Genomic DNA, 25,144 nt, shown 5'->3' with positions numbered 1-25,144 from the left:
AGCGGCCCTGACTGCTGGGAAATCCGACGATTTGGATAAATGAGGTCATTGCAGGAGGGATGGCCGAGTTGGGTATCGATGAATAGGTGATAGTTGCATGGTGTGACCGATATGCGAGGGCGCATTGTTGTCTTGTTTGCCCATTGTTGGTGCAATTCGGGGCCAATGGCAAGTCGACGGCGAAGCGGACATGGAGGTGCTGTCTTTGATGTGCGTCCAGAGCACTGGCCGTGTCTCGTTGAGTTGCGTCGCCGGCCTAGTCGTATGGGCCCACGAAAGATACAGTGCTATAAGAGGACGTCTGTATTGTGTGTGCCCATACTCTCTCTGGCAGGTCGATCAAGAGTGAAATCGAGGTCTCAAACGTTGATCCGTAACGTGGTTCCGTGATCCTGCCATAAGCATCCCGTGTGCCCACACAGCACCCTGTCGTTGGTGTCTGTACGTACGAAGATATGCGGGCAGGGCCCCATATGTAAGTCAGTCGCAGTAGTCGGCTTCAGCCATTGGATGCCATGAGGGCAAAAGTTGACGGACCCCAGGCAAACTCTAGTCAGGGTCTGAAGAAGGCATCGTATTGTGCGTTCTGTCTTCTCCGTATCGGAGAAGCATGTCAGAGATTCGATGTTGAAAAGACGCCAAGACGATTTCGGCCTGGTTAGAACGAGGGCAGGGCGCACGCCTCTAAATTTGGCGGTATGGCAGATGAAAACATGGCAGAAACGCGCTATAACAACTGGCGCCCGCGAGGGAAAATGAGCGGGAAAAAGCGACAGGAGAAATAGGCTGAAGAGTAGCTAGGTAAGCTATTGATTGGAATTGCTTTTGAAAACAGGCGGAGGAGACGGGAGCATGGCCGAAGCAAGCAAGAGGGGAGAGCGAGAGAAAAAACAAAAAAACGATGTCGTTGGATTTGTGGCTTTGTTGGAGCAAACATTTCGTCAGCCAAAGGGTGCGGGGTCATTGGATTTCCTCCCACTTCATTCCATGTCCCAAATGCCAGAACCTGAAGGTACAGTAAGGTAAGGTAGGTATTGTGGAAGGAGGCCAAGGGTCCGGTTTGTCTCCGCCTGCCTGCAAAGTGTAACTTTCCACACCTGCAGCTGCAGGAAGGAGGAGGTTGGAGTTTGGATTTCGGAGGAAAGAAAGTTGGGAAGGTGTAAGTACCGCAGGCTGGGTCCATCCATCTCTGTCTCGAGTTCTCGGGCAGGTGGGCAGGACTGGCAGGTACCTACCTCACCTTGCCTTCCTCAACTTACTTGAAAGATACTTGGATCCTGAGACAAGTCAAGCGATTGGGTAAAAGATGCAAAGAATGTCCATACACTGAAGGTCCCTGCCTACGGTACTTTATGGATGCAATGAGGAAGCTTCGGCAAGCAGAGCCCCTCCTCCATCTGGGACAAAGGAGCCGGCAATGAGGTCGAATGCAAGAGAAGAGAGAAGAGAAGAAGAAAAGAAAAAGGGAAGGCGCTTGTCATTATGCACGGGTCAACGTCCTTGAGCTAAACCATCCGTGATGGATCGATTGTTGGAACCCTGGGAACATTTGGAGCTCGAAGGAAAGGACGGCCGAAGAAGGTGGGTCCTCCCTACTTGACTAAAATGGAAGAATTGTTCGTTCCTTCTATCCCTCCTGCTTGACTTCCTTGGCAACGGGCTCTTTCTTCAGCATGCCTGAATAGGCAGGCACCTTTCTCTTTACATTGTCGTACACTGTCAGTTACCTTACCTAGGTTCTGGCAAGTTCTCGCCTCTTTCCGCGTCAAATTGTTCCCAAAAACGGTTCAACTTCAGATGGCAAGCATTACATGTTCTTTGCAGGGGCACTACGAATAGTAAAAACCTAAATTCTGAGGTTGCATTTCCTGATTGCGTGACCGCGACGGGCCGGCTCAGCAAGAACATGAGGGGTCATTCAACGGCTCGAATCTGGCGACAAATTTCCGCTGCTATCTGGTTGGATGCTCCCCGATCTCTGAGGTTGCCAGCTCGGACAATCTTGCCTGACCTGACCTAATCGTACCTTTTACGATGCCCTGAAGACTTGGCAATCGCTGTTTCCTCTTTCTTGTCTACAAGGTAACGCCCGTCGACAAGTTTCCTCCAGTGTCTTTTATTTCCCAGCTCCAGCGTGAGGGCTTCAGCCCAGGGAATGTTGAGGTCACGCCGTAACGAACCCCAGATGCTGCAAAAGATACTGGAAGCTATTCGTACGCTTTTCTTCCATGGTCGTGCGGTTCAATAACATGGGCCGCTGCCAGTACGGATCATAGCTTGCTTTCGACTTCGCTCCTATACCTATCATCAACACAAACCCAGTCCGATACCCTCATTCAGAGTTCCCAACCCCTTCATGACGGAAAAATTCTAATATTGACCATGCAGCTCGCCGGAAAACGGCTGTCTAGAGCCCACAGTTCAGTACTGTTCTTCCATCAGGCCCGGTCTGTCACATCTTTTTATTCGTTTTTCCTGGACAAACATTATCCTGTGCCGCTTGGCTTGCAAAAGCGGAGCAATCCCCCTGTCTTCATGTCACTCACCTACCAATCTCTGCTGCCCCTTGGCCTAAACCTCGGCCGGCACCCAATGAAGTGTTTCTTGTCCGTTGGAGCATTGCCTGATGCTGCTGCGTCCCCTCACTCGGTAACATGGGGACAGGGTCATAACCGGGTGAGATGGAACCAACAGAACACATGTTGTTCTTCAGTATACTCCCGGCTCTCCCACTCTTCCGAGTCTCCGAGGTCTCAATTTCCACCGCGGTGATAAACTTGACATTCTCGTCATTTCTCCTGGCTACATGCGAGTTTAAAGGTCTAGGGAAAAAACTCGAAAATCCACCAAATACCACTGTTTACCATCCATAGCGCAGCCAAGTCCGCAGGCGCCATTTACTCTACGGTGCGCATTAGTGCTAGGCATAGCATCCGTGGTGTCTGACTCGAGCCTGGGATCCCCTGCTTCTCTTCCGCCGATTAGCTTCGAGGACACCCCGTGGACCGGACAGTTATCTGGAGCCATGTCTAGCAACGCCAATCCCGCTCTTCAGCACCCCGCCATCATCGAAGCGGCCGCGGGGCCTGTGGATGAGAACGAATTCGACCCTGTGGACTGGGACGTGTCTTCCGTCGAGTCGGCCTCCGTTACCTCCAGCGTCTATTCTCACGAGTACGACAATGGACGTCGCTACCACAGCTACCGCCATGGCCGCTATCCTTTGCCAAACGATGACGAGGAGCAGGGCCGGGAGAACATGAAGCATGTGATGAATCTTGAACTTTGCGTGAGTGATTTCCGCGGCGTATAGAACCATGCCTGCTAGATGTAAACTGACCTTGTGATGCCGATCTTAGGATGGAAAGTTGTTCTATGCACCAATTGGAGACAACCCTCAAAAGATTATCGATATTGGAACGGGCACTGGTACGTAATCCTGAGTGAGATTGTTCTTGCAATATTTCAACCAACAAAATATTCTAGGCATTTGGGCAATTGAAGGTGAATCCAATATTCCTGATAACGAGAGGTAGCTTCTGAGTGCTAACCTTGATTGAGTCGCCGACCTTTTCCCTACAACAACAGTCTTGGGCATCGACCTATCACCAATCCAGCCGGGGTGGATTCCCCCCAACGTCAAATTCCTCGTGGATGACGCTGAGGATGATTGGCTGAATGGTGACAACTTTGATCTGGTCCACTTCCGCATGATGGGAATGTCGCTGAAGAAAATTGACAAGGTTATTGCCAGCTCGTACAAGTAAGTCAAGGTCCATAAATGGTTGACAAATATGATTCTCAAACTCTCATGCAGGCACTTGAAGAACGGCGGCTGGATCGAATTTCAGGAGCTCCACGGAGAAGTCCAGTGCGACGACGGCACCGTTCCGGAAGATGACACGGTCAAACGCTTCTGGGAAATGGGCAACGAAGCCTTCAGCCTCTTTGGCCTTCAATTCCACAATGCTCGCGATATGAAGCCCCGGCTCGAGGCAGCCGGCTTCAAGAACATCCAATGCGAGGTGAAGAAATGCCCCATTGGAACCTGGCCAAAGGATCCGACGTTGCGTCTCGTTGGCAAATACATGCAAGAAGCGCTCAGCGGTGTTGCTGCAGCCTTTGCCGGTAAGCCTTTCGAGGCGTTGGGTATTGAGGCGATTGAGGGGCAGGTATGGCTGGCGACTCTTAGGAAGGCCATCAAGGATAGAAATGCGCACCGTTACATGAACCAGTACTTCTGGTACGCACAGAAACCTGAAGATGCGCCTGAGAACGACGGCCCTGAAGCAGGATCATCTGACGGTGAGGCCTGAGAGGCGGGGAGAGTCTGGCTTGCTCTCCGCTTAATTAAAGTTCATAGTCAGCCACAGAAGATATTCGATAATGCACATATTGCTTGATCATGTCAAGGTTGAACTTGCTCAGCACACAAGCCGCCCTCTGATAAGCAACGATTTGCTTGGTGTCTGGGTCTTTTCAAAACCGATGCTTGCAGGATTGGAACCATGGCTGCGGTATTGACCCTGTAGGGCAAGAATTATGGTTTCTCGCTATGCCCCAGGTAGGTAGGTAATTTGTTGTTGAAGAAACAGGGAGGACAAGGTAACTACAAGTCTGGGGCGTGCATGATGTGACCTGACCCATAGAAGCTTTCGGTGCTGACTAATTTGTTTGGCGACGCAACCTGGGTGAAGCTTCTGGCCAATCTCATCGTTCAAACTTTCGAAGCTGCAATGCCAACCTACTTACCTTAAGCTTAAGTCGCGTTCTACCTTCCCTTCCACAACAATCCACTTCAGAAAACGCTACCACTTTTATCTCACCCTTGCTACGCAAAAAGTGCCAATCGGGTGCGATCAATCTAGACGAAAGACCGAGCACACCTAACGTGAACCCGACGAACAATACCCCCATCACGACAACCCGCGAGCCAGAACAGCGACATATCCTCAAAGCCCGCCCTTAGCTCTCCGGAGCGCCCAGCAACTCACCCAACATGGCAGCCGTCGCCCCCCGGCCAGAAACAAACCACATCCTCACCCACGCCGCGACAGCAACCTCCTTCGCCTTCACCCCCTTCCTCCGCCAAACCTACCGCCACGAGCTCTCCTCGGACCGCCCGCAATGCAAGCCCTTCCTCGCGGGCCACTGCCCTCTCGGCGCCGCCTGCCCAGACCGCCACGCCTCCTCCAGCTCCTCGAACCCGACGGGAGGGCCGTCCTTGGTCTGCAAGCACTGGCTCCGCGGCCTCTGCAAAAAGGGCGAGTCGTGCGAGTTCCTGCACGAGTACAACCTCCGCAAGATGCCTGAGTGCAACTTCTTCATGCGCAACGGCTACTGCTCCAACGGCGAGGAGTGCCTGTACCTGCACATTGACCCGCAGTCCAAGCTGCCGCCGTGTCCGCACTATGACAAGGGCTTCTGTCCACTGGGTCCGCGGTGCAGCAAGAAACACGTGAGGAGGAAGTTATGTGTGTATTACCTGGTCGGGTTCTGCCCGGAGGGCCCCGGATGCAAGTACGGTGCGCACCCGCGGTGGAGGACGGACCTGGAGAAGCCGAGTGCCAAGGTTGAGGGCGAGGAAGGGGAGATTAAGAAGGATGGGGAAAGGGAAGAGGGCGAGATGTTTCAGCAGCATCGGGGGGAGAGGCAGCGGGATATGCATGATGATCGGGGGCATGGTGGAGATCGGAGACATGGTGGTCGTGGAGGCCGGTGGCGCGGCGGCGGGAATAAGAGATACCGTGGACGTGGCGGTCACTGAGAGAGGCCTTGATGGAAGAGGTGATGGGGGCATGTTTGGACTTGAGACTATGCTGCTTCGACTAAGATTGCGAAGTCGGGGGCAGTCTGCGAGGGCGTGGGAGCCATTAGAGGATAGCCGGCGGAATGTGGCAGCATTGTTCGAATGCTGGCCCATAACATATTCAATGATACCAAATTTCATGATTCAGATTGACTCTACTGTTTGAAAATTAGCCACTCGGCACCGTTGTATCTGTAGCAGATGCAGTCGCGCGCTGATTCCCAATACCGTGAGCGCACATGACCAGACTTCAATTGGTAGATTTGGCACTTAACAGGCCAGTCCATCTAGGATCTCTGAGCATTGAGGTTGCATTAATCATGAGTCCATCTTGCTAAAGGGGCGGAGTTCTTATTTTTCTTCTCGGCTATTCCTCAATATTTACATGCATCTTTGGGTACAGTTAACCCCTTTTTCGGTGTGACATCCGCAAGCTATTCGCTCTGCTGTACCACGACATTATCTAGATACTCTTCAACACACCAAAGATCTGAGGCCGAAGTGTGTTACTTTCCCCCCCGGTGGCCTCTATGACCAAGTAAGCTCCCACGAAGACGACCATGCTCCAGCAGACGTCAGAGACTGCAGACCGGTGACGTGGAGAACGCGGGAAGACGAGTCAAAGGACCAGTTCGCTCCGTCCAGGGCTTTGTCGTTGAGAGATACGGAAGAAACATCGCTCTGGACCCCAGAACGGTGACGTTGCCGAGCGGGTTCGAGTCCTTGAACTCGCCCGATGGAGTGGCCTTGAGTGACTTGTCGGATGAGGAGAGCTGTTCATCATGTTAGCGTCTACTTCCACTTCTTTGTATTTGAACCGTGATAAAAGGAAGGAAACATTACCTCTACAGTGAGAGTAGCCTCCTGCTCCAAGCTCTCGCCGTCGTCTACGTAGAGACTGCCCGCAGCAGCACCTTCGCCGTCCAGCGCAACCAGCAGACCCCACGGGTTCGCCCGGCTCTCGGTCGTCGTCAGCGCAGGCTCTTGCGTCGGGATAACGTATCCGCCACGGAGGTAGACCGGGATGTGACCCAGCGGCGCATCGATCGTCACGTTCTGTCCGGGCGAGACGCCGGTGACGGCGGTCTGGTTGTACCAGTCATACCAAACGGTCCCCTTGCCGACGCCGGGGAACACGCCGCCAACGGTGCTGGCGCCTTGCTCGAGGCAAGGCGTCACCATGACCGCCGGGCCGAGGAGGAACTGGCGATCCGCGCCCGCGAGCCAGGGCTCGTCGGAGAACTCCCACGCCAGCGCGCGCATGACGGTGTCGCCGAGGGTGTGCGCCTTGTAGAACGCCGTGTACATGTACGGCAGCAGCGCGTAGCGGATGGCCATGGCGGAGCGCGAGGCCTCGGCGACGGCGGACCAGCGATAGGGCTCCTGCGGGATGGCGGCGAGGACGTTGTGGTTGCGGTAAAAGGGGAAGAAGGCGCTGAGCTGCATCCAGCGGGCGCAGAGCTCCATGTCCGTGTTGCCGTTGAAGCCGCACGTATCGACACCGAACATGGGAACGCCGAAGATGCTGAAGGACAGGGCCTGCGGGATGGAGAAGAACATGTAGGCCCAGAGGGAGGCGTTGTCGCCGCCCCAGTGGCCGGCCCATTTGCCGGAGCCGGCGAAGGTGGAGCGGCCGATGATGAAGGGGCGTTTGCCGGGGAAGACGGAGAGGAGGGCGTTGTAGGTGGCGTTGAGGATCTGGTGGCCGAAGAGGTTGTGGAAGTCGTATTCTTGGGTGCCGCCGTGGTGGGTTGCGTTGGGGGAGACCGCGTGGACGGCGAGGTCGCCTTGGATGTTGTCGATTACGTAGGGGGGGTGGTTCACGTTCCGGACGCCCGGGGTGGGCTTGGTGCGGAGGTATGAGGTTGTTGATGTCGTTGTAGGAGCGGCAGATGACGAGGTTGCGACTGCGGAGGTGGATTGGGCCGCTGCCAGAGAGACAGAGAGGGCGGAGACAGAGGCGGCCTCGGTGCCGTTGGTCTTGTTGAAGCCTTCGGGGTACTGGAGGACTTCGTTGCCCGGTTCTCCGGGAAGCTGGAAGGGCGGGTGGACGGGGTTGAGGGTGAGGTTTCCGCTGCCGCAGCTGCCGACGCAGAAAGAGGAGACTTCGGACATATCGATCCAGATGCCGTCAAAGGCAACCTTTTGGAACCATGTCACCATTTCGGTGGTCCACCACTCAAACGTCTTGCTGCGGCCAAAGACGGCGCCGACCCAGTCGGGGAAGACGGTGTAGCCGGGCCAGACGGCGCCGACGTAGAGGGATCCGTCTGCGTTGAGCATGAAGGCATCGGCCTCGACGCCGCGGTCGTATGTTGGGTAGGCGTCGCTGGCGTTCTCTGGGTTGGGGGCGTAGATGGCCGAGTCGACGATGGGGACAAAGTGTTGGCCGTTCTTGTGCAGGTTGCCGAGGACGCGGGCGGCGTCTTCGTAGCCCCATGAGTTTTGATCGTCTTCGAAATCGCGGTATTGGTTCATGTAGTCAATATCGGCTGGGAGCTGTCAGTTCTGAACTGTGGATGACTTTGAGACGGATCAGCTCACCCCAGAGAGTTTCCAGAGGAATCTCAAACTTTGCAAAGTCATCTGCAATCTCCTGCAGGTTATCCCAGCTGGTGTAGCCCCATCTGCACTGGTGGAAGCCGAAGGTCCAGTACTGCTGCATGGCGGGCAGGCCGACAGTGGTCTTCTGGTAGGACTTCATGACGGCGTAAGCAGTCGGTCCAGCGTAGAAGTAGAGGTCAATGGTGCCTCCCAGGCCTCTCCAGGTGATGCTGGACTCCCGGAGCAAAATCTCCTGGGCGTGGGCGTTGCGGAGGAAAACACCGTGGGTGTACGACTTGTAGTCAGCATTCTTGTCCGTGGCATTGGCAACGTAGACGGCCTCCATGGTATCGGCATCGACTTGATAGTAGCGGGTATCGAGATAGACCGGGTGAGAGCCGTAGATGTTCCCGTCGATTGGGTCACCGACATCAGCGGCGTAGAGTGTGCCTGTTTCCATGAGCTTTTGTACAAAATGGTCATGTACAGCGTTTACTTACGAGTGAGATTGTTGTTCAACTTGAAGCCGTGGATGACCTCGCCAAGTCCATACAGGTTGTAGTTCTCAGGAAGCGGCGAAGCAAACTCGAAGAACTGGTCTTCAAACACCAACTTCGTCCCCGTGGTCGTGAACAACACATCTCCAGTGCTCTTCCTGGACACATTGAAACCAAAGGTTGGCTCGTTTGCCCACTTGAACTCCAAATCGCTGTCTGAGCCATCAGAGCTCGCCTTTCCGTCTGCAGCAGGTTTCGGGATGAGCTCTTCGGGAAGAATGAACCAAGTGTTATTCACAGCGCCCAGGTACCGCGGCAGCACCTGTACGTGAAGACGGTCCGTCGACAGGTAGTCTACCAGGAGGGTCAAAGCCTCGACATCGTTCCCGTACAGATTGCAAGCTGAGCCGGCGAGATCGAGGTTGGCGGTGAATCCGTGCGATGACGTCTGGACGTTGGAGGCAGTGTATCCCGGGCAAACGCTCTGCGGGTCCTTGGCCTCCGGGTCCTCGATGTTGGGGATGAGATGCGCTCCCTCGTCTGCCGACGCGGGGACGGTGAACTGGGAGTGGCTACTGCTGATCGTGGTCGAGGCAAGGTACTGCCGTGCAAGCGGCTGGCCAAATTCCGCGACCCTCGCCATCGCGCAGAGCGCCATGATGGCGACTGTCGTCAGGAGGAAGGGCACGCGGGTGAACATGTTGCCGTTCTTGCGCTGTGTGTCGTCTCTTTTCTCTCCTTTCTCGCTCGGGTACTGCTTTGTGCGGCGGGTGTAGAGCATCCAGAGGCACTGAGAGAAGATGAGGAAGACGGCGATCCAACAAAGTGAAGTTGTCGAGACCAAGGCGTTCGCCGCCGTTCTTATACCCCTCCATCCTCCCCAGTCCATCCAGTTGTTGAGCGTCATTTTTTACCGGTAATGAGAGTAGTGTAGCGTTGCAGTCGCAGTCAATTGATTACCAAATGAATACCTGCTTCAATTGGTCTTACAAGAAGAAAGAAAACGAATCATCATCGTGAGGAAAAGGTCGTCGGCCAGACTGCGGTGTAGCTTAAGCTTCCCCGCACAGACTAATGCGGAGGGGAGAGACGAATGCCGGGGGGCAAAGATGGGGGAGAGAAATGACGGTTAGCCCCTGGTAATCTGGGGTAAAGAGGAACAGCTACGGTAGACTGTAAGACTCGAATTTGTGCGAACTTAATCGCGAAGCGGTTGATGTGGGATGGAAGAGAAGCTAACTTGGTGGAATGTTGGTGTATGTGGTGACGGAATGGCGCCAGAAGTTGGGGAAATGTGCGGAGTCTTGCGGAGTTTACGCAGACGGCGCGGCTCTCCCATCTCACATCGTCCCATGGGGTTGTCGATCGCCGAGGAAGCACCCGGCCGCGTGTAAGTGAATTGCTTGTCGCGACCTCACGGTTAGCTTAAATGCTCTTCCTCTACTGGTTGGATAATATAGTCGCTAAAATTCTTCTTGTGAGCTCCATCGCCTTGCAGCAAAGCATGGGGTCACATCTGGCTGGCTAGGAGCTCTTCTTCTGGGAACTGAGTAGAAGCTGCCGGGTTCACCGGCTTGTGGGGTATCTTCCCGAGGAACTCATAGTTTCTTGAATTCACTGACTAACTGTTGACTTAATTTTGACTCAGGGAATTGACAGTGGTCTATGAGATGAGATATGGGTCTGGCAGATGGAGTTGTGAGCTTCTTACAAAGACCATGAACCTAGAGCCTGGCGGCTGCCTTGGAAAGCTGCTTTTTCTTGCTACACAACGAGCCGGCAAATTGTGATTCTAGGTTCGTGGCATAAGGTTGAAACCACAGTTGTGAGCTCAAGATAGCTAGATAGCTGTTCAGAGACGACCCTTCGCTACTTTGGGAAGCAATATCTGGCAATTTGTATCTCCAATGCTATTGGGACATAAAGATTCGTAGAGCTACCGAAGAAAGCACCGTGCAGTGGTTAAGAACATCTTTTTTCTTGCAATGTCTTGTGTTAGATGCTCTAGAATAGCAATTGGAAAGCTGTGATGTTTATGGGAATTACAACGGAAGCCAACATTTGATTCACCTGCTTATTTCATGAAACGAACCCAGGAAAAAAGGAAACTAAACCAAGCTCTTCGAAAATTAGCATGGAATTTCTCAACGAAATCCAGATGCGTGATGCGTTTGCAGAACCCAAGCACCATGCAAAACGATGCTTACCGATATCGCTGTGGCAAAGTGCTTCGCCAACATTATTCAGCCATCCAACCCAGAGAAGTTCCTCTGTCAATGGGTAAATGAGGAGTATCAAAAGCATTTTGCGTGGAAGGAGAAGATCTCATCGCCGTGGGAAGACAGCCCAAAGGTGCTAATGCTTCTCACACGCCTTGAAACCACTCGACTTGGGGTTTGGTGCCGGTAGCTAAATCTCTTCCAGGCACCTGCATTCGAAGCGTACACTCCAAGACTGATTCAAGAGTTCCAGGCGATGGCGGAGGTCAAGTATGGCATAGCCGGTGGTAACAGGGTCATGTACGTCGGTCTGAGCATACTCTCTTATGAAATTGGAGGTGATCGGTACAAATGGCCGCAATATTTCCTGGGATGTCCTCAGGAATTGGGCGTAACGTGAACAGCATCGGGCTGTCAGTTCTGGAGAAGATAGGCCCCCCGACAGATCCAACCGGCAGAGACGTTGCTTCAGGACCACAATTTAGTACCCTCAAATACGGGACTTCCGGCTGCGCAGTAGGCTCAAGGCCAGGTCATCTCCGGCATCTTACAATCTGAGATGACCAACTTACAAAATAGACTTCCTTCACTTTTGGCAGCCTTACCGAGGGGACTAGAACTCAACACTCACGGGGCAAGCGGCCAAATACAGATGCCTACACATCTTGCCATTCAGGCCGAAGGAGGACAGGGCTAGTGTCAGCTGAGGCGTAGCGATTGACCACAGCTGTTTGTAAGTCACAACCACTGGGATAAACCGCAGGTTAGCCTCAAAAATAATGTTTCCATTTTCTTGGTCTGAATGAGTGTCATCAGAAGCCGGACCACAATCCCCTGGAATTGACAATTGAGTGTACTCTTTTAGTTCTCAAATCTTGGGAGAACGCACTGCCTGATATGATGGCTCGCTATCTACTGTATCAGCCTGTACTTTGGTCTTGCGGCTAATGACACTTTACTTAAACTAAGATTGCTGAGTCTTGAGCACTAATTGTAAAGCTTTCTTTTCCCACGCCGCTCTAGCGATAATAAGTCGGGTAAAGTGATGCCAGAGGGTTGCGGCGCGATGAGAAGCACCCCGATATTCGAATCCCATGTTTCGCACCCCAGCGAGCTATCCTCGATCATCCCAACACCAAGGTCTATCTCATTTACGGAGGTGATTTCAGCGCAAACGAGACCATATTCCATGGAACTCCAGCCTTGATTCTGGATATCTTCCTTGACTACCTCACTAACAGCGCCTGCGTCGTCGAAGCAGGTGTCGGTCTCACCATGGACAAGTTTGACTTCACCGCCACCGAGATCGCAAACAAGATCGGTCGTATCGTCTCCGACGTTGACGGGTCCTTTGGCAGGAACGTCGAGCGCATGAAGAGGATAGCATGTGTGGCATTCCGACGCAAGGAACTCGCCGCCGACACGGTTGATGAAGTCATCTTTGATCACGAGTTGCGATCGGTAGGCGGAGTAGCGCTGCGACCGATGCACCTTCAGACGGCAGACATGCGGATAACGGTATGGAAGGCCAGGAATTGGGGTCTGTGGCTCGTCTCCGTCTCTACGTTGACGGTCGGTGGTACAGCCTGCTTCATGGGCGCGAAGTATGCTCGGCGACTCAATTTAGGCATCTTTAGATTTGTCTCGGGTATCGTGTACGACGTGAATTGAACTAGAGACTTGGCTCGACAGCTTGATCTGCAAAGTGGTGCGATGCTAGAAAAGACGGAGCGTCGAAGGAATGAGTATATACATTCTACCGATTGGGGCTGTTAGACTTGTCCAATTCGTGAGCTTCTTCAAGATGACTTCATATGTGTCATGTGTAGTAAGAAGGAAGAAAATATGGCAGGTCAGTTTTAGTGCTTATCGATGGAAAACCAAGTGTTTACTGGGTCTACGCCACGAAGGATGCCTGCAGATCGATAAATCGGCTCTGCTTTTGGCCTTGTCTTACACGGACGTAGACATTCCAGCTCATACTGAACCTCCGGTCTGGAGCGGGGGCGGCGGAAAGCCACAGCCATGAGCAATTCCGGCCTTGTAATAGCACCCTATGATAGGTATATGGGATGGAGAACCGCAAACTTTACGGAAACTCATTTGAAAACTTTTATGGATTACTGAACAAAGTCATTAAAGAGGGAAAGGTTGTCGATTTTCCGTCACATCAACGCCGGCTATTTCACAAACCATCTCGACATCGCGATGGGGATCTCAAATGAGTTGATTGTAGTGCGGTTAGGCAGTCCGGATCTGAAGACTCTCTTATCAGTGTGCATTGTCTTCATACTTGCCTACGCGATTTCGAAGGTCCTCAAGGCACTATGGTATGGCCTGACAGGCCCCCTGGCCAAAATACCCGGGCCGTGGCTCAATAGGTTCACGGCTTTACCCTGGATGGCGGCAGTCGTCAGAGGCAAGGCATTTGAGCAGGGAATCAACTACAACCGCAAATACGGCGACATTGTCCGAGTCGGTGAGTTATCATTCGCGTCTCTTGAACATGATGACTTTTGCTGACATCTTATTGCAAAGCCCCCGATCTGGTTCTCGTCTCCGACGAAAAGTCCATTCACCAGATTCTGGTAGGAATGGATCTCCGAAAGAGTGTTTTGTATGAAAAGTTCAGTCAAAACGAAGACGGCGTGACGCTCTTCACCATGCGAGATCGGGCGCAGTACCGCACCCGGCGAAGACTCTTCTCCCACGGATTCTCCATCAGTTACCTCAAGGGCCTCGAACCGCTGAAGCTGAGTTGTATCGAGGCGCTCGAGGAGTTCATAAACAACCAGTGCGCTCGAGATGGAGGCGAGACCGTCATTGATGCTTGGAACCTGATGGGTCGTCTGGCGTCCGACATCATGAGCGCGACTGCGTTCGGTGGTTCGTTTGAGTTGGTGAAGAATGGGGAGCATCCCATTCGCAAGAAGTTTTCTGAGAGCTTCAAGAGGGGCACCATCGTATGATTGTCGCTCCATTTGATGACTGAGACGAAGTGGCTAACATTTGACGAAAAAAGTACCAATTACTCCCCTTCTTGAAGTATATCCCCTTCCTACCCAAATTTCGGGATCCCGAGCTCGCTCAACTCATCAGTGATATCATTGAAAAGAGGCAAGCGTCAACCGACAAGCTGGCTAAGCCTGACCTGCTACAGCTCCTCCTCGACACGCACGAAAAGAACCCAGAGACCCTCTCGCGCATTGAGGTGTTTTCCGAGATGCTAGTCTTCTGGCTGGCAGGCAGTGAGACAACAGCCAGCACGCTCACATTTGCAATGATGTTCTTGCTCAATGACCCGCCTTCATACCAGAAACTTGTCGACGAGATCCGCGGGAGGTTTCCTTTGTCAAAGTCGCCAGTTTCGGACGAACAGACGACAGACTTGCCGTTTTTGCACGCTGTTCTGAAAGAGACGATGAGGCTTGCTCCTCCGGCAACCGGCGGTAGGATTCCTCATTTTATCTCAAGCCTGAATATGTGATTTACTGACACTTGACTAGGCCTACAGAGGCAAACTGACGAAGATGTGATTCTGTCTGATCAGTTGATCCCGGCTGGGGTAAGCCGCCTCTCCTGCAAGACACTCAAGTCAAAACTCAGCTTTCCCGGAACTTTACTGACATCCAACAAATCCAACAGACTAGAGTGACTGCAAACACAACGGTACTGCACTGGGACGAGAAGCAGTGGCCTGATGCAGAGAAATTCGTCCCTGAGAGGTGGCTGTCTGGTTACAAGGGCATGGCCGCCAGCGAGAAAACGGCGTACTACCCCTTTTCTGCGGGATCGCGGAACTGTATTGGAAAACAGTAAGTCACTCGATGGTTCTCACTTTCAGCGTGGTACTCATCAAGCGAGCAGATTTGCGTGGACGGAGCTGAGGCTCACGCTAGTGTCTTTACTTCGGCGATATGACCTGTCTCTAATCCCCAATCAGTCTCATGAACTTGTGCATTTCACGGTCCTTCATCTGAAAGCGGGAAAGTACATGATTGGTATCAGACCAAGAGCTTTGAGTACTGAGTCGGAGTACCAAGAACTCCTGAGATAATTAATATTGCGCATTTTCATGACTTGAGTCCCTGAACCCAGTAGGCGGCATTCATCCACTCATCCCGCCGGTGAGAGTGAGAGTCCGAACCTGTGTGACTCCCAATCTTGAGCTTTTGAAGCGTTCACGGTATGAATAGAGGTGACGTTGTCCCAGATGCCGGACTGTTTCCACAAGAGATGGATCTGTCAGTGAATCTTAAGTTGGCCATGACCGCCGAGTATCAACGGATAGCAATGAAAGCCGCAGTGCTGCCTTCTGCAGGTGGGGGCCCCGTCCAATGTACCTTACGGATACAGGGGCTCATTGCTGAAGAGCTACCTGGGCGGGACTTACGTAACAACATGCACTTTAGCAGATTACCTAATTTTCATGGAGCTTTGAACCCCTACCTTCCGGCAGGGAATTTTTTTCCTTTCCCCAACTTGCTTCCAAGAACTTCCAACTTCTCTTCTCTCCCCTTCTTTTTCCTTCACCATGGCAGCAGTCAGGGACAGTTTCCTTGACCTGGAAAAACATCGCCTGCAACTTGAAGACTCTGTTGCCAAGCTGCAGAAGGCTTTGCAGCACTGGCAAAAATGGGATGCTGAATACGAGTCCTTGAAGGAGGAAATCGAATCGGTTCCTCAGCCTGCCAGTCGAGAGGTTCTCGCGCGCATTCGCAGAGACTTTGAGGGCGAGGTCGTCGACAAGAAGGAGATCAATGACCTTTTTGGGCGCATTGATCTGAAACCTGCCGACCAGATTGTCAACCTGCTTTCGCGTCGCATCGACTATGTTTCCAAGAACATCGCCACTCTTGAGAAGCAGCTCGAGACTGCGGAACAGAAGCACGCTGCCACCAGCGTTCTCAGCAACCCTGATGTGCGCGACGAGGACGGCTTGCCTATAACGGAGATTATTGAGGAGCTCGACGAAGAGGGAAATGTGCTCTCCAGCCGATTGCAGCAGCCTGGCGACTCCAGCGCTCAGATCAGGGAGATCCTGGAGAAGGCAGGCGTAAAGGACATCCCGGCTGGCCAACCCTCACAGACGGAGACGACAGAGCCCATCGTGGAAGACATTACCGACGAGCCTCTGGCTAAGGCATCCGAGTCATCATCACCATCCCAGGACCCCGCGCAGTCTGCAAAGGTGTCACTTCCCGAAGCAGAGGTTGACGACTCTGTGGCAGTCAAGAAGTCCGTTTCATTTGCCGAAGACACCAAGCCCTCGGCAGAGCAGCAGGTGTCGAGGAACGCTCAACGGGTCGAAGAGATCATGCAGACGGCCAGGAGCCAGGAAGACATCAGCCGCGAAGCGCCCGTCATTCCCGAAGACGAGTCTGAGGAAGATGCTTTCCTCCGCCGAGAGATGCTGAAGTACGGTATGGAAGAGGTGGGCCAAGTCGTGGCTGAACTCAACATTGAAGATGGCGATGGCGATGGCTCTGGCGACGATGACGAGGACTGGGAGTATGAGTACTCTGATCTCGAGGACGACGATGAAGAAGACAAGTTTGGTCGGTCTACTTCCAGCGTCCTGGACGACGGGTACCATCAGCGGATGTTGGAGCTTGAGAAGCGACTCGGGGTCAAGTCTCGCTTCACTGAGAAGTCAGAAGCAGACGACCAGGATTCAGACGAAGATCAACAAGGCATTGGTCGCATCATCGTCAGCTCAGGTGACAAGGGCAAGACGGTCGAAGGCGCCAAGCCGTCGCCTGTGCCCACGGCGTCCATTCTGAGGACCTCTTCCCCAACAGACGCGGACGAGAGCAAGAAGAGCGTACGCTTTGCACAGAGCCTGGACGTCGCTCCAGACAGCGTTGCCGAACCCGCTGCTACGCCGCCGACTGTTCCGCAACCACCGCCAGAGCCCATCGTGGAGCCTCTCAGCGATATTGTGGAGCGTACTGGTCCCGCTAAGCAAGCGGAGGCCAAGTCCACCCGCAAGGCGTCTCGTTTCAAGAAGCAGAAGGCAGCGCCAACGGTCGTTGATGATGGCTTCGTTCCGATGGGCCCGCGCGATGTGCCGTCACGCTTCATCGACCAGGACAGGCCCACAGCCCCGACAGGACCTGAGGGGAAGATACTGGCAGACGCGGTCGTCGAGAAGGAGAGCAAGCCTCAGGACGAAAATGCATTTGACGAAGACTTCATTGACCAGGATCTAGCCGACGAGTATCACCGACAACGGCGGAACTTCATCCAGAAACAGGGCGGCTTCCTCCAAGAGGACACCTCTGTGGTCCGGCCTCTTGACGAAGCTGATGGTGGTCAGCGCATCAGCAAGTTCAAAGCTGCACGCCTCTCCAAGCAGTGATCTGGTCGGACCCAGAAGAATAGGTATGTGACTAACTGATTTCTTATCCTCAACTCCCTCCCCAAAATGATGACCAAGACAATTTTTTATACAGTTATCCCTATCTCAATACCATTATGTGGATACGGTTCTAATTTCTGATTTCCTTCTTTCTGCTACTCATGTTTGACGATCTTGTCCAAGGGGTCTGGCTAACACCACGCAAAGTTATCACAGGATACGCCAGCTTCACCATCCGTACCTACCGCGATGTCCCAGTTTGAGCGCTGTGACGCATCATGCTAGGTAAGACGAACATTTACTTGTTTTCACCTCCTCCCCCTCGACCTGATGACCAAGACAATTTTTTATACAGTTATCCCTATCTCAATTCCAATGTGTGGATGTGGTTCTAATTTCTGATCTCGATCTAACTGGCACTTTCTTGTTTGCACTTCACCGTCAAGATGTCATGGCTAACAAATGAGTTGCTGCAGTTCCTGAATCCAGTGATCGCACTGACTGATTGTTCCCCAATCCATTGTTCCCATCTAAATCTGACCTTGCAACGCCATCCATTCGGACGCGGAGAGGTGGGTAGAGCGGATAGGAAATTGGATTGATAGAGACCTTACTTTGGGCCTTCCCGCGCGGTCAGCGATTCTGTAGTTCATGAATCCTGCCGTGTCTTGCTTCTCACACTCTGCTACTGTCCACTAATTTTTACAGTGTTGGTTTCTTGTGATATCGTGGGCGAACTTGTTGCGCGTCTTCTCTCCAACTCGCTCGCATCGATTACGAGGAGGTTGGTCTAGCTGGCGGAACGGACCGCTTATCAATCTGACAATTGATGGGTCGCAGCAATCAATCTGCTTCACCATTACTAGCGGATCCAAGAGCAATGGCCTACGCATGGGCTCTCTGATGCCGTAACCTATGGCTTTTGCCATTGCAGTGGTTTTGGCTCTTCGTTTCACCCCTGACATAGCTATCCAGCTCAGAAGTAGTATTTAGAAATGATTCAATACAAGATTGTGGCGGTTCAAAGCATAATTCTTCCCCTCTAGCAACCTGTCATGAACGTGTGTTTTTATTTCTTTCGTCATCTCTCGTAACGGCAACGAATCCCTAACGTCTAGCTAATTTTGGCGTTGCTGAAGTCCATCTCCGGGTGCTCGGCCTGGAACTTCTTGAGGATATCAAACTTCTTCTGCTCGTCCGAGGTGGGCAAACCCTGCTCCTTTTGGCGCTGGTCAAACATCATCTTCTCCACCATGCCGCGGGTCTCGCCGTCGAGGTCCGAGAGCTTGCTCGTGTCGGGAGTGATCTTGGATACGTCAATCTTGGGTGCCGTGGTGACGACGTGCGCCCACCACTCCATCTTGTTGACCTTGTCGAGGTGGATCTCGACCGTCTTTGTGCCGTCGGGCGCCGAGGACAGGGTCCAAGTGGAGTCGTCGACGAGGATTGGGTGGGAGAGGTCGCCCTGTAATTCGTATGGCTATGTCAGATGGTTTTGTCTTTTTCTCCATGTGGTGTTTGCCTTTGATACATGGGCACAAGGGAAGGCTGGGAGAAGAAAGGAAGAGGAAGCGGGACGTACGCTAACGATTGGCTCTTGGCCCTTCACGCCGGCCGAGAGCTTGGTCTTCTTGATATCAATAACGAGGTCTCTGCTCTTGTAATTGCCCGGGACGCTGAAGGTGATGTCGACGTCGGCGATGGTCTGCTGCCACTTGTACGGCAGCGCATTCTGCTCCTCCGTCTCCTTGGCACGGGCGGCGGCCTCCTCAGCGGGCGTGAGCTCTGTTTGATTAGCATTTGTCAGCATATAATTCATACTAGTGACTTGTTTTCGAGTTTAAAAATCTTGGAGAAGGTGCTCAAAGAAGCAGAAACGTACCTGGCTTGTCGTTGTCGGCCATTTTGTCGCAGTTCTTTGAGTTGGTGTTGACGTCGAAGGCAGTAGAACGCACGCGCAAGAAGGCTGATGGAATATTTGGAGGGGTAGCTGCTAGCTGTGAGACCCTTGCCCCTCCCACCCCTGCTTACCTACCTGAAAGCTCCAACCAATCACCTCGGCTTAATAAATCCTTCCCCGTCAGCCTTGCACGTCAACTTGTCGTTCAGCTTTATCGCGATTGCAAACAAAGCATCATCGTCATTGCCCGAGCAAGAGGCTTCCTTTCTCGACACCTTTCACCTCTCCTTCCGGCAGTAGCAGCGTTTCAATCAATTCACTTCAGATGCCACATGCCATCTTGAGATAAGCCTCCACCGCCCAGGCTCTCTCCTCCGATTCTCTCCCGGGGGCCACATCTCTGCGATACTCACAAAACAACGAAACACTACCTCTCTCGAAATCCCTCCTCCGCGACCATCACCACCACCGCATTTAAGATGGCCACCCGGCGCGCCTCCACCTCCGCAACAGCGGCCCCAGCCCCCTCCGCGACAAACGACATCTGCCCCGTCTGCAAAACAATGCGCTACCTCAACAAGGACCTCGAATTCCTCATCAACCCGGAATGCTACCACCCAATGTGCGCAAACTGCGTCGCCCGCATCTTCTCCGACGGTCCCAACCAGTGCCCCTACGCAGGCTGCCATAAGACCCTCCGCAAAAAGGGCTTCAAGTCTGCCTACTTTGGCGACCTCACCGTCGAGCGCGAGGTCGACATCCGCCGGCGCGTCGCCGCCGTCCTCAACAAGGTCGAAGACGATTTCGAGACGCTGGCCGACTACAACGAGTATCTAGAATGGGTAGAGACCCTAACGTTTGACCTCATCTCGGGAACCGACGTCGAAAAGAAGGCGGCCGAGGGGAGGCTGATGGAGTGGGAGCAGGCCCACCGCGCCGAAATCGAGCGGAACCGCAGGCTGGCCAAAGAATCCGAGGCGGACCGCGTCGCGCGCTTCGAGGCCGAAAAAGAAGAGGCGCGCCTCCGCCGCGCCGAGGCGATGCAGGAAGACGCGGCCGAGAAGCGCAAAGAGCAGCGGCTGCGCGAGGACATGCTCAACGGCCTCGCGAGCAGCGACGCCGGCGAGGCGAAGCAGACGCTCAACCGCGTGCTCCTCAAGAAGCGCGGCCAGAACCGCCTCCAGTCCGCCGTGGGCACCCTATCAGAGGCCACCTCCACCACGGGCGCAGGCGGCCTGTCGATCCGCGGCCTCAAGCAGCAAAAGAAGCGCGTGGTCGAGGACAGCAAGCCTTACGACCCCTTTGGCGGGCTCAAGCTCGACATGGAGAGGTACAAGATGGGACCTTCGGAGGAGTACCGCAACCAGTGGGTCGACGAGGCGAGGAAAAAGGACGATATCGTCGTGGGCGGGTACAGCGCCGACGAGTACCTCGGCCGGGCCATGTTTGAAGCCTTTTCCGGGTTGGCCGTGTTTATCGAGGATGAAAAGGGGCCTGAAAAAGTGGCTACCGCCGAGGCGGCATTGGTCGCGAGTACGGGTCAGACGACGCAAAAGATGGATGTGGATGATGTCTTTTGAAGAAGAAGATGAAGGCCTTCTGCACCTCTCTTCTGTTACCCAACTTCTTCTCTACTTTTATTGGCTTTGGAACGGACTGGGATGCATAGCGACGGCGTTTGGGATCCATTGGGGCATTACATGCAAAAGTAGGATGAATACCTTAGAACAAATGGGTCAAAGGAAACTAAATACCCAAAATCGATAGCAAAACAAGTATATGGCCACGGGAGAGTGTGTACCTGTATGCAAGAATTACATCTAAGTTATGCTCACTAAATAATACATCTTTTCAGACTCATACTGCGACGGCCGCTGGCTTCCGCCGGTCCCACCATCCCAATTTTGGAGCTTTTAGTTTTCGTGTGATAACCCTGTTGCCCGTCTAGCTTACGCATCGTTCGATTGTACAAAGCAGAAAAAGACCCTCGGAACGCCACGCTTTGATTTGAGATTTGAAGAAATAGTGACTCCGGTTGGACTGAGCTGGTGTATTTGGAACAGCTGGTCAGAGCATTCGGGAGAGCACTGCTATTATGTCTGCCAGGGGCTTTGCTGGATGGGTCGGGGGAAAACGGGCGTCGTCTCGAGAGTATCTAGTCCGCCACCCATTGGCTGTTGGTTATGTTGCCAGCCCATGCCGGTTTGATGGTTGACAAAGGAGCCCTGGCGGAAGGGGTTTGTGGTGCCTGTTGGTTGAGGCACGATGGCTCCAGAGCTAGTTGCAGGCCGTTGCTGCTGGAGTTGAGAGCCGGTGAAGTTCTTGGCGAATGGGTTGGTACCAGTCATCATTGGCTGCAACGGAGCAATCGTGGGAAGTTGCTGTGTTTGTTGCTGAGGTTGAGGCTGAGTCTGGAATGGTGAATTACTAGGAGCCGGTGAGAATGGCTGCTGGGCTTGAGGTGAGGATCTGGCAAAGGGGTTTGTAGACTGCCTCTGCATGTTGGGGCTCGCCGGGTTCGAAAATGCCGTGTTTGTAGACATGCCCGTTTGCTGGGCCATCAGCATGGATGCCCGGAAAGGATTGGTGATTTGCTGGCCGGCTTGAGGGCTCAGCATGCCTGTGTTGCCTGTCGGGAAGCTTGCCACAGAGTCTTGCGGTATTGAACCAAGTGTACCCGGCTGATAAGGCTGGGGCGAGAAGCCTCCGAACCCAGCTCCGGTGAAGCTGGGCTGCAATGGCTGAGCCACTGGCTGCTGCTGTGGTTGCTGGGGCGGCTGTTGTTGTTGTTGTTGTTGCTGCTGAGGCTGGCCGAACGGATTCGTGCTCTGCGGCTGGTACGGGTTAGAAGCGAAGCCTGTCTGTTGCGGCACAAATCCTGTCGGCTGAGGCGCAAAGCCATTCTGCTGGAATCCAGTGGGTTGCGGTTGGAAGGGACTGTTGTTGGCAAAACCGGTCTGCATCGGCATTTGTTGCTGTTGCTGGTGCTGTTGTGCGTTCGGCGCCATGGTTGTCTGGTTCTGCTCAATAGACTCGAAGAAGTCGATCAGATCGGGGGGCAGGGCCCTTGGCGGTCTCGGTCTTTGGCTGCGACAAGCCATTCGTGCTCGGGAACGTACTGCTCGGGAAAGGATTGTTTGCCGCAGGTTTGGAGTCGAATGCGCTGGTCGTCGGCTTTGACACTCCTCCCACCTTGTTCTTCTTGCCCTGCTGCTCAGCAATGTATTGTCTCCGGTTGACTTCGAAATCTGGGTCGCTCAAGTACTCCTCTAGCTGGCGACCCAAGTTAACCGGCGCATGCTTCAACTTGGGAACCTCGACCCTTGTTTGATGCTCGTACTGTCGGGCGACGCTGAGGTATTGCACCACGAAATCGGTCTGCTTGGTGAAGGTGCGGTAGATGGCCATGGCTCTTTCGGCATCGACCTTGGACATTTCGAAGAAGGTGCCTTCACATGTTAGTTACAGGGACGTGCCAAGGCGTTTGGGTCGCCTTACCGAGAATGTTAATCATTCCCTGGTTTAATGCCTGGAAGAGAGCCAGCACATCAAGCACGAGCAGTCTGAAGACGGTGACTGTAATTTCGTTTTCGATTTCGCCTTCGAGAACCTGTGTAGCGTCAGCAACCGTCGCACTTGGAGACGCTTTGCAACACGAAGTCGGAGACTAACATCGCATTTCAAAAGAGCCGAAATCTGGCTTTGAAGAATCTCCGTTTCTCGCAGTAGGCCCTTGTCGACGGAGAGCTTCTCTAGCCTAGACTCCTTCGTTCGCACCCAATCGCACTTCGTTTCCCGGTAGGCTTTGGATCTCGCGGCGAGGTAGCCGGCGTAATGCCGAATGTTCCGTCCTTGTGTCTGGGCTGTAGGATAGTTTAGAAAACAAGTCCACCAAACCTTGGCCAGTACTCAATCTCTGCAGGAACGACTAACCGTCGGTGAAGCTGCTGATAGCAAGCGTATTCGGGTGCCTCGAAAGGTAGGCAAGTGTGACATCGGGCGAGCCTTCACGGATCATCAGGTGAACGGTGATCAAGCTCTTGAAAACGACGGTCCATGTCGAGTCTCGTAGACGGAACTGAAGGGCGCGAAAGACCTCCCCCACGCCCGCTTCGCCGGCATGTGTCGCAACAAGAATGTGTTCAATATACTTCGTCTTGGGCGGCGCAGCCTAAGAGATGGGATTAGCATCATGACTGAGAGAGAGACGCGCTCAGCTGCCCGACGTGGGCTCCAGCCTCCCTTTGACCTACCTTTATCTTGGTGGCCCCCTTGACCGATTTTTCGAATGAGCTCGACATTTTGCCGCTCGGTCAAAGCAGTTCGATCAAGTCGAATCCCGTGATGATCAAGGTCGACAAGGTTGGCGACGGAGAAAAGGACAGTCGTCGTTGGCGGTTCGGACGAAAGTCGCACGAAAGTGGAAAGCGGCGATGGAAGAGTCCGGCCGTCACGGGCCTCGATCAAATAACCTTGATAAAGCCGATTCCTTCAATGGGTATTCCAATAAGCAGATACCACAAGCTCGTCAAGGAGTGATATCGGGTCGCTGGCGACGGCGAGGAAGAGTGGGTGTGTGTGTGTGTGTGTGTCGGTGGTGACGGGGGCGCGACGACGTTTGGTTGCAGCCCAGGGAAACCCTCAACTGGGCGAAATTGGGTCCCGGCAAGCTTCAATGCGAGAGGGATGGTTCGGATCCGGAGTATGGACCTATGGCCATGACAGGGTGTCGGAGGGCCTACGAATGGGGAAGCGGATTAAGGATACAGGATTGGATATCGTTTATCGTAATGTAGGCCTGATTTGGCTTCGTTGGGTAGGCCGGGAAATGAAGGACGGACAGCGTCAGTATTGACGATGGCCACGTTAGTCGGGAAGTGGTGGGATAGATGGATGGAGTGGACCGTGGTGAAGGAGGACGGGCCACGGTCTTGATTTGGAGAGGTCGGCTGGTCGGGCTTGGGCTGGGCTGAGCCTACGTAAGGCGACCTGTTGCTGGCAGGTTGCTGGACACTGGGCACTGGTGTCGTGGTAGTGGAGGTTGATGGAAGGGACGGAGAGACGGAGGGAGAGAGAGAGAAGGTGCCGCCGCTGGCTGTGCTGGCCGTGCTGCTGGCTCAACGTGCGCTTGTTCGGGTGTGAGTGGCCGGCGTTGTCTCTAGCGAGTTCCGTTTGACAGCCCGAGATGCTGGTGCAGGTGCTGCTGAAGCTGTGCAGGGACACCTTTAGTTCTTGGGTACCTTAGTTTTCGCTGGTCCAACGGGAAGCCACCTCCAGTGCAGGTGAAGGGTACGTATCCTCGGTTAGGCCGGTAGTACCTCCTAGTAATACCTTAGATACGTTGGGAATCCTGGAACCTTGCGCTGAGGTGCGAGCTGAATGGTGATGATGCTAGCAATTCGGCAAATGTCTCCGTAGCAGCTTCTAGGTAGTCCCAACTGGCAACAATAAAATATGTATCAAAGTGAGGTGGCCTTGGCGTCAACGGTTGCGATTACGACTGCGACATGACCACTAAAGAGATTCTTCAAGGGCGGTATCCATTCTCCTCAGCCAGTCTCCTGCATAGCACTCACTCGATTCCATCAATCTTGCAGACGCCAGACAGACAGCAGAAAGCGAGTTGATTCAGTTTAGCGCCTCTTTTGGCGTGTGTGAGGTGGACCGCAGAACGGGATCCCGAACACCATCTGCCTTGGCCCTTACCTAGGGGCCCAGCCATCTTACCCTTCATCCCTCCACCGACGTTGAGGCGATGCAGCTGTGAGTCTGTAACTTATAAAATGTGTGACCTGTGAGGTGCATGCCGCCATT

The 25,144-nt window shown here is 53.6% G+C and overlaps 10 protein-coding genes across 10 annotated transcripts; 6 read left to right on the top strand and 4 right to left on the bottom strand.

Annotated features, from left to right (window-relative positions):
• Positions 1-3,025: 3,025 nt before the first annotated feature.
• N0V96_000331 (uncharacterized protein) lies at positions 3,026-4,316 on the top strand (the record flags this gene model as incomplete). The annotated part of the gene is made up of 5 exons (XM_065755907.1): positions 3,026-3,289; positions 3,360-3,429; positions 3,487-3,504; positions 3,562-3,763; positions 3,818-4,316. The coding sequence occupies 5 exons, from the start codon at positions 3,026-3,028 to the stop codon at positions 4,314-4,316; spliced, it is 1,053 nt and encodes a 350-aa protein (XP_065615147.1).
• A 683-nt stretch (positions 4,317-4,999) lies between these two features.
• On the top strand, positions 5,000-5,767 carry YTH1 (RNA-binding component of cleavage and polyadenylation factor; the record flags this gene model as incomplete). Its single annotated transcript, XM_053195466.1, has 1 exon — positions 5,000-5,767. One exon carries the CDS (start codon positions 5,000-5,002, stop codon positions 5,765-5,767), a length of 768 nt encoding a protein of 255 aa, XP_053047119.1.
• Positions 5,768-6,384: 617 nt separating this feature from the next.
• N0V96_000329 (uncharacterized protein) lies at positions 6,385-9,757 on the bottom strand (the record flags this gene model as incomplete). The annotated part of the gene is made up of 4 exons (XM_053195465.2): positions 6,385-6,582; positions 6,653-8,301; positions 8,354-8,803; positions 8,854-9,757. 4 exons carry the CDS (start codon positions 9,755-9,757, stop codon positions 6,385-6,387), a joined length of 3,201 nt encoding a protein of 1,066 aa, XP_053047118.2.
• Positions 9,758-11,049: 1,292 nt separating this feature from the next.
• N0V96_000328 (uncharacterized protein) lies at positions 11,050-12,740 on the top strand (the record flags this gene model as incomplete). Its single annotated transcript, XM_065755906.1, has 3 exons — positions 11,050-11,130; positions 11,275-11,373; positions 12,180-12,740. The coding sequence occupies 3 exons, from the start codon at positions 11,050-11,052 to the stop codon at positions 12,738-12,740; spliced, it is 741 nt and encodes a 246-aa protein (XP_065615146.1).
• Positions 12,741-12,914: 174 nt separating this feature from the next.
• Positions 12,915-14,556, top strand: N0V96_000327 (uncharacterized protein; the record flags this gene model as incomplete). Its single annotated transcript, XM_065755905.1, has 5 exons — positions 12,915-12,921; positions 13,345-13,399; positions 13,451-13,548; positions 13,608-14,032; positions 14,092-14,556. The coding sequence occupies 5 exons, from the start codon at positions 12,915-12,917 to the stop codon at positions 14,554-14,556; spliced, it is 1,050 nt and encodes a 349-aa protein (XP_065615145.1).
• Positions 14,557-15,603: 1,047 nt separating this feature from the next.
• N0V96_000326 (uncharacterized protein) lies at positions 15,604-17,430 on the top strand (the record flags this gene model as incomplete). Its single annotated transcript, XM_053195462.2, has 1 exon — positions 15,604-17,430. The coding sequence occupies one exon, from the start codon at positions 15,604-15,606 to the stop codon at positions 17,428-17,430; it is 1,827 nt and encodes a 608-aa protein (XP_053047115.1).
• Positions 17,431-18,544: 1,114 nt separating this feature from the next.
• On the bottom strand, positions 18,545-19,334 carry N0V96_000325 (uncharacterized protein; the record flags this gene model as incomplete). The annotated part of the gene is made up of 3 exons (XM_065755904.1): positions 18,545-18,895; positions 19,013-19,215; positions 19,313-19,334. 3 exons carry the CDS (start codon positions 19,332-19,334, stop codon positions 18,545-18,547), a joined length of 576 nt encoding a protein of 191 aa, XP_065615144.1.
• Positions 19,335-19,809: 475 nt separating this feature from the next.
• On the top strand, positions 19,810-20,910 carry TFB3 (TFIIH/NER complex subunit; the record flags this gene model as incomplete). The annotated part of the gene is made up of 1 exon (XM_053195460.1): positions 19,810-20,910. The coding sequence occupies one exon, from the start codon at positions 19,810-19,812 to the stop codon at positions 20,908-20,910; it is 1,101 nt and encodes a 366-aa protein (XP_053047113.1).
• Positions 20,911-21,423: 513 nt separating this feature from the next.
• N0V96_000323 (uncharacterized protein) lies at positions 21,424-22,338 on the bottom strand (the record flags this gene model as incomplete). The annotated part of the gene is made up of 1 exon (XM_065755903.1): positions 21,424-22,338. The coding sequence occupies one exon, from the start codon at positions 22,336-22,338 to the stop codon at positions 21,424-21,426; it is 915 nt and encodes a 304-aa protein (XP_065615143.1).
• Positions 22,339-22,354: 16 nt separating this feature from the next.
• Positions 22,355-23,631, bottom strand: N0V96_000322 (uncharacterized protein; the record flags this gene model as incomplete). Its single annotated transcript, XM_053195459.2, has 5 exons — positions 22,355-22,779; positions 22,829-22,940; positions 23,003-23,193; positions 23,264-23,501; positions 23,584-23,631. 5 exons carry the CDS (start codon positions 23,629-23,631, stop codon positions 22,355-22,357), a joined length of 1,014 nt encoding a protein of 337 aa, XP_053047112.2.
• Between the last annotated feature and the right edge of the window lie 1,513 nt (positions 23,632-25,144).

Source organism: Colletotrichum fioriniae, assembly GCF_027942845.1.
Source record: "Colletotrichum fioriniae strain IMI 355084 chromosome Unknown scaffold_1, whole genome shotgun sequence".
Lineage (NCBI taxonomy): Eukaryota > Fungi > Ascomycota > Sordariomycetes > Glomerellales > Glomerellaceae > Colletotrichum > Colletotrichum fioriniae.
The sequence above is the reverse complement of the archived record's forward strand: the minus strand, read 5'-3'. Positions and strand labels throughout refer to the sequence as shown.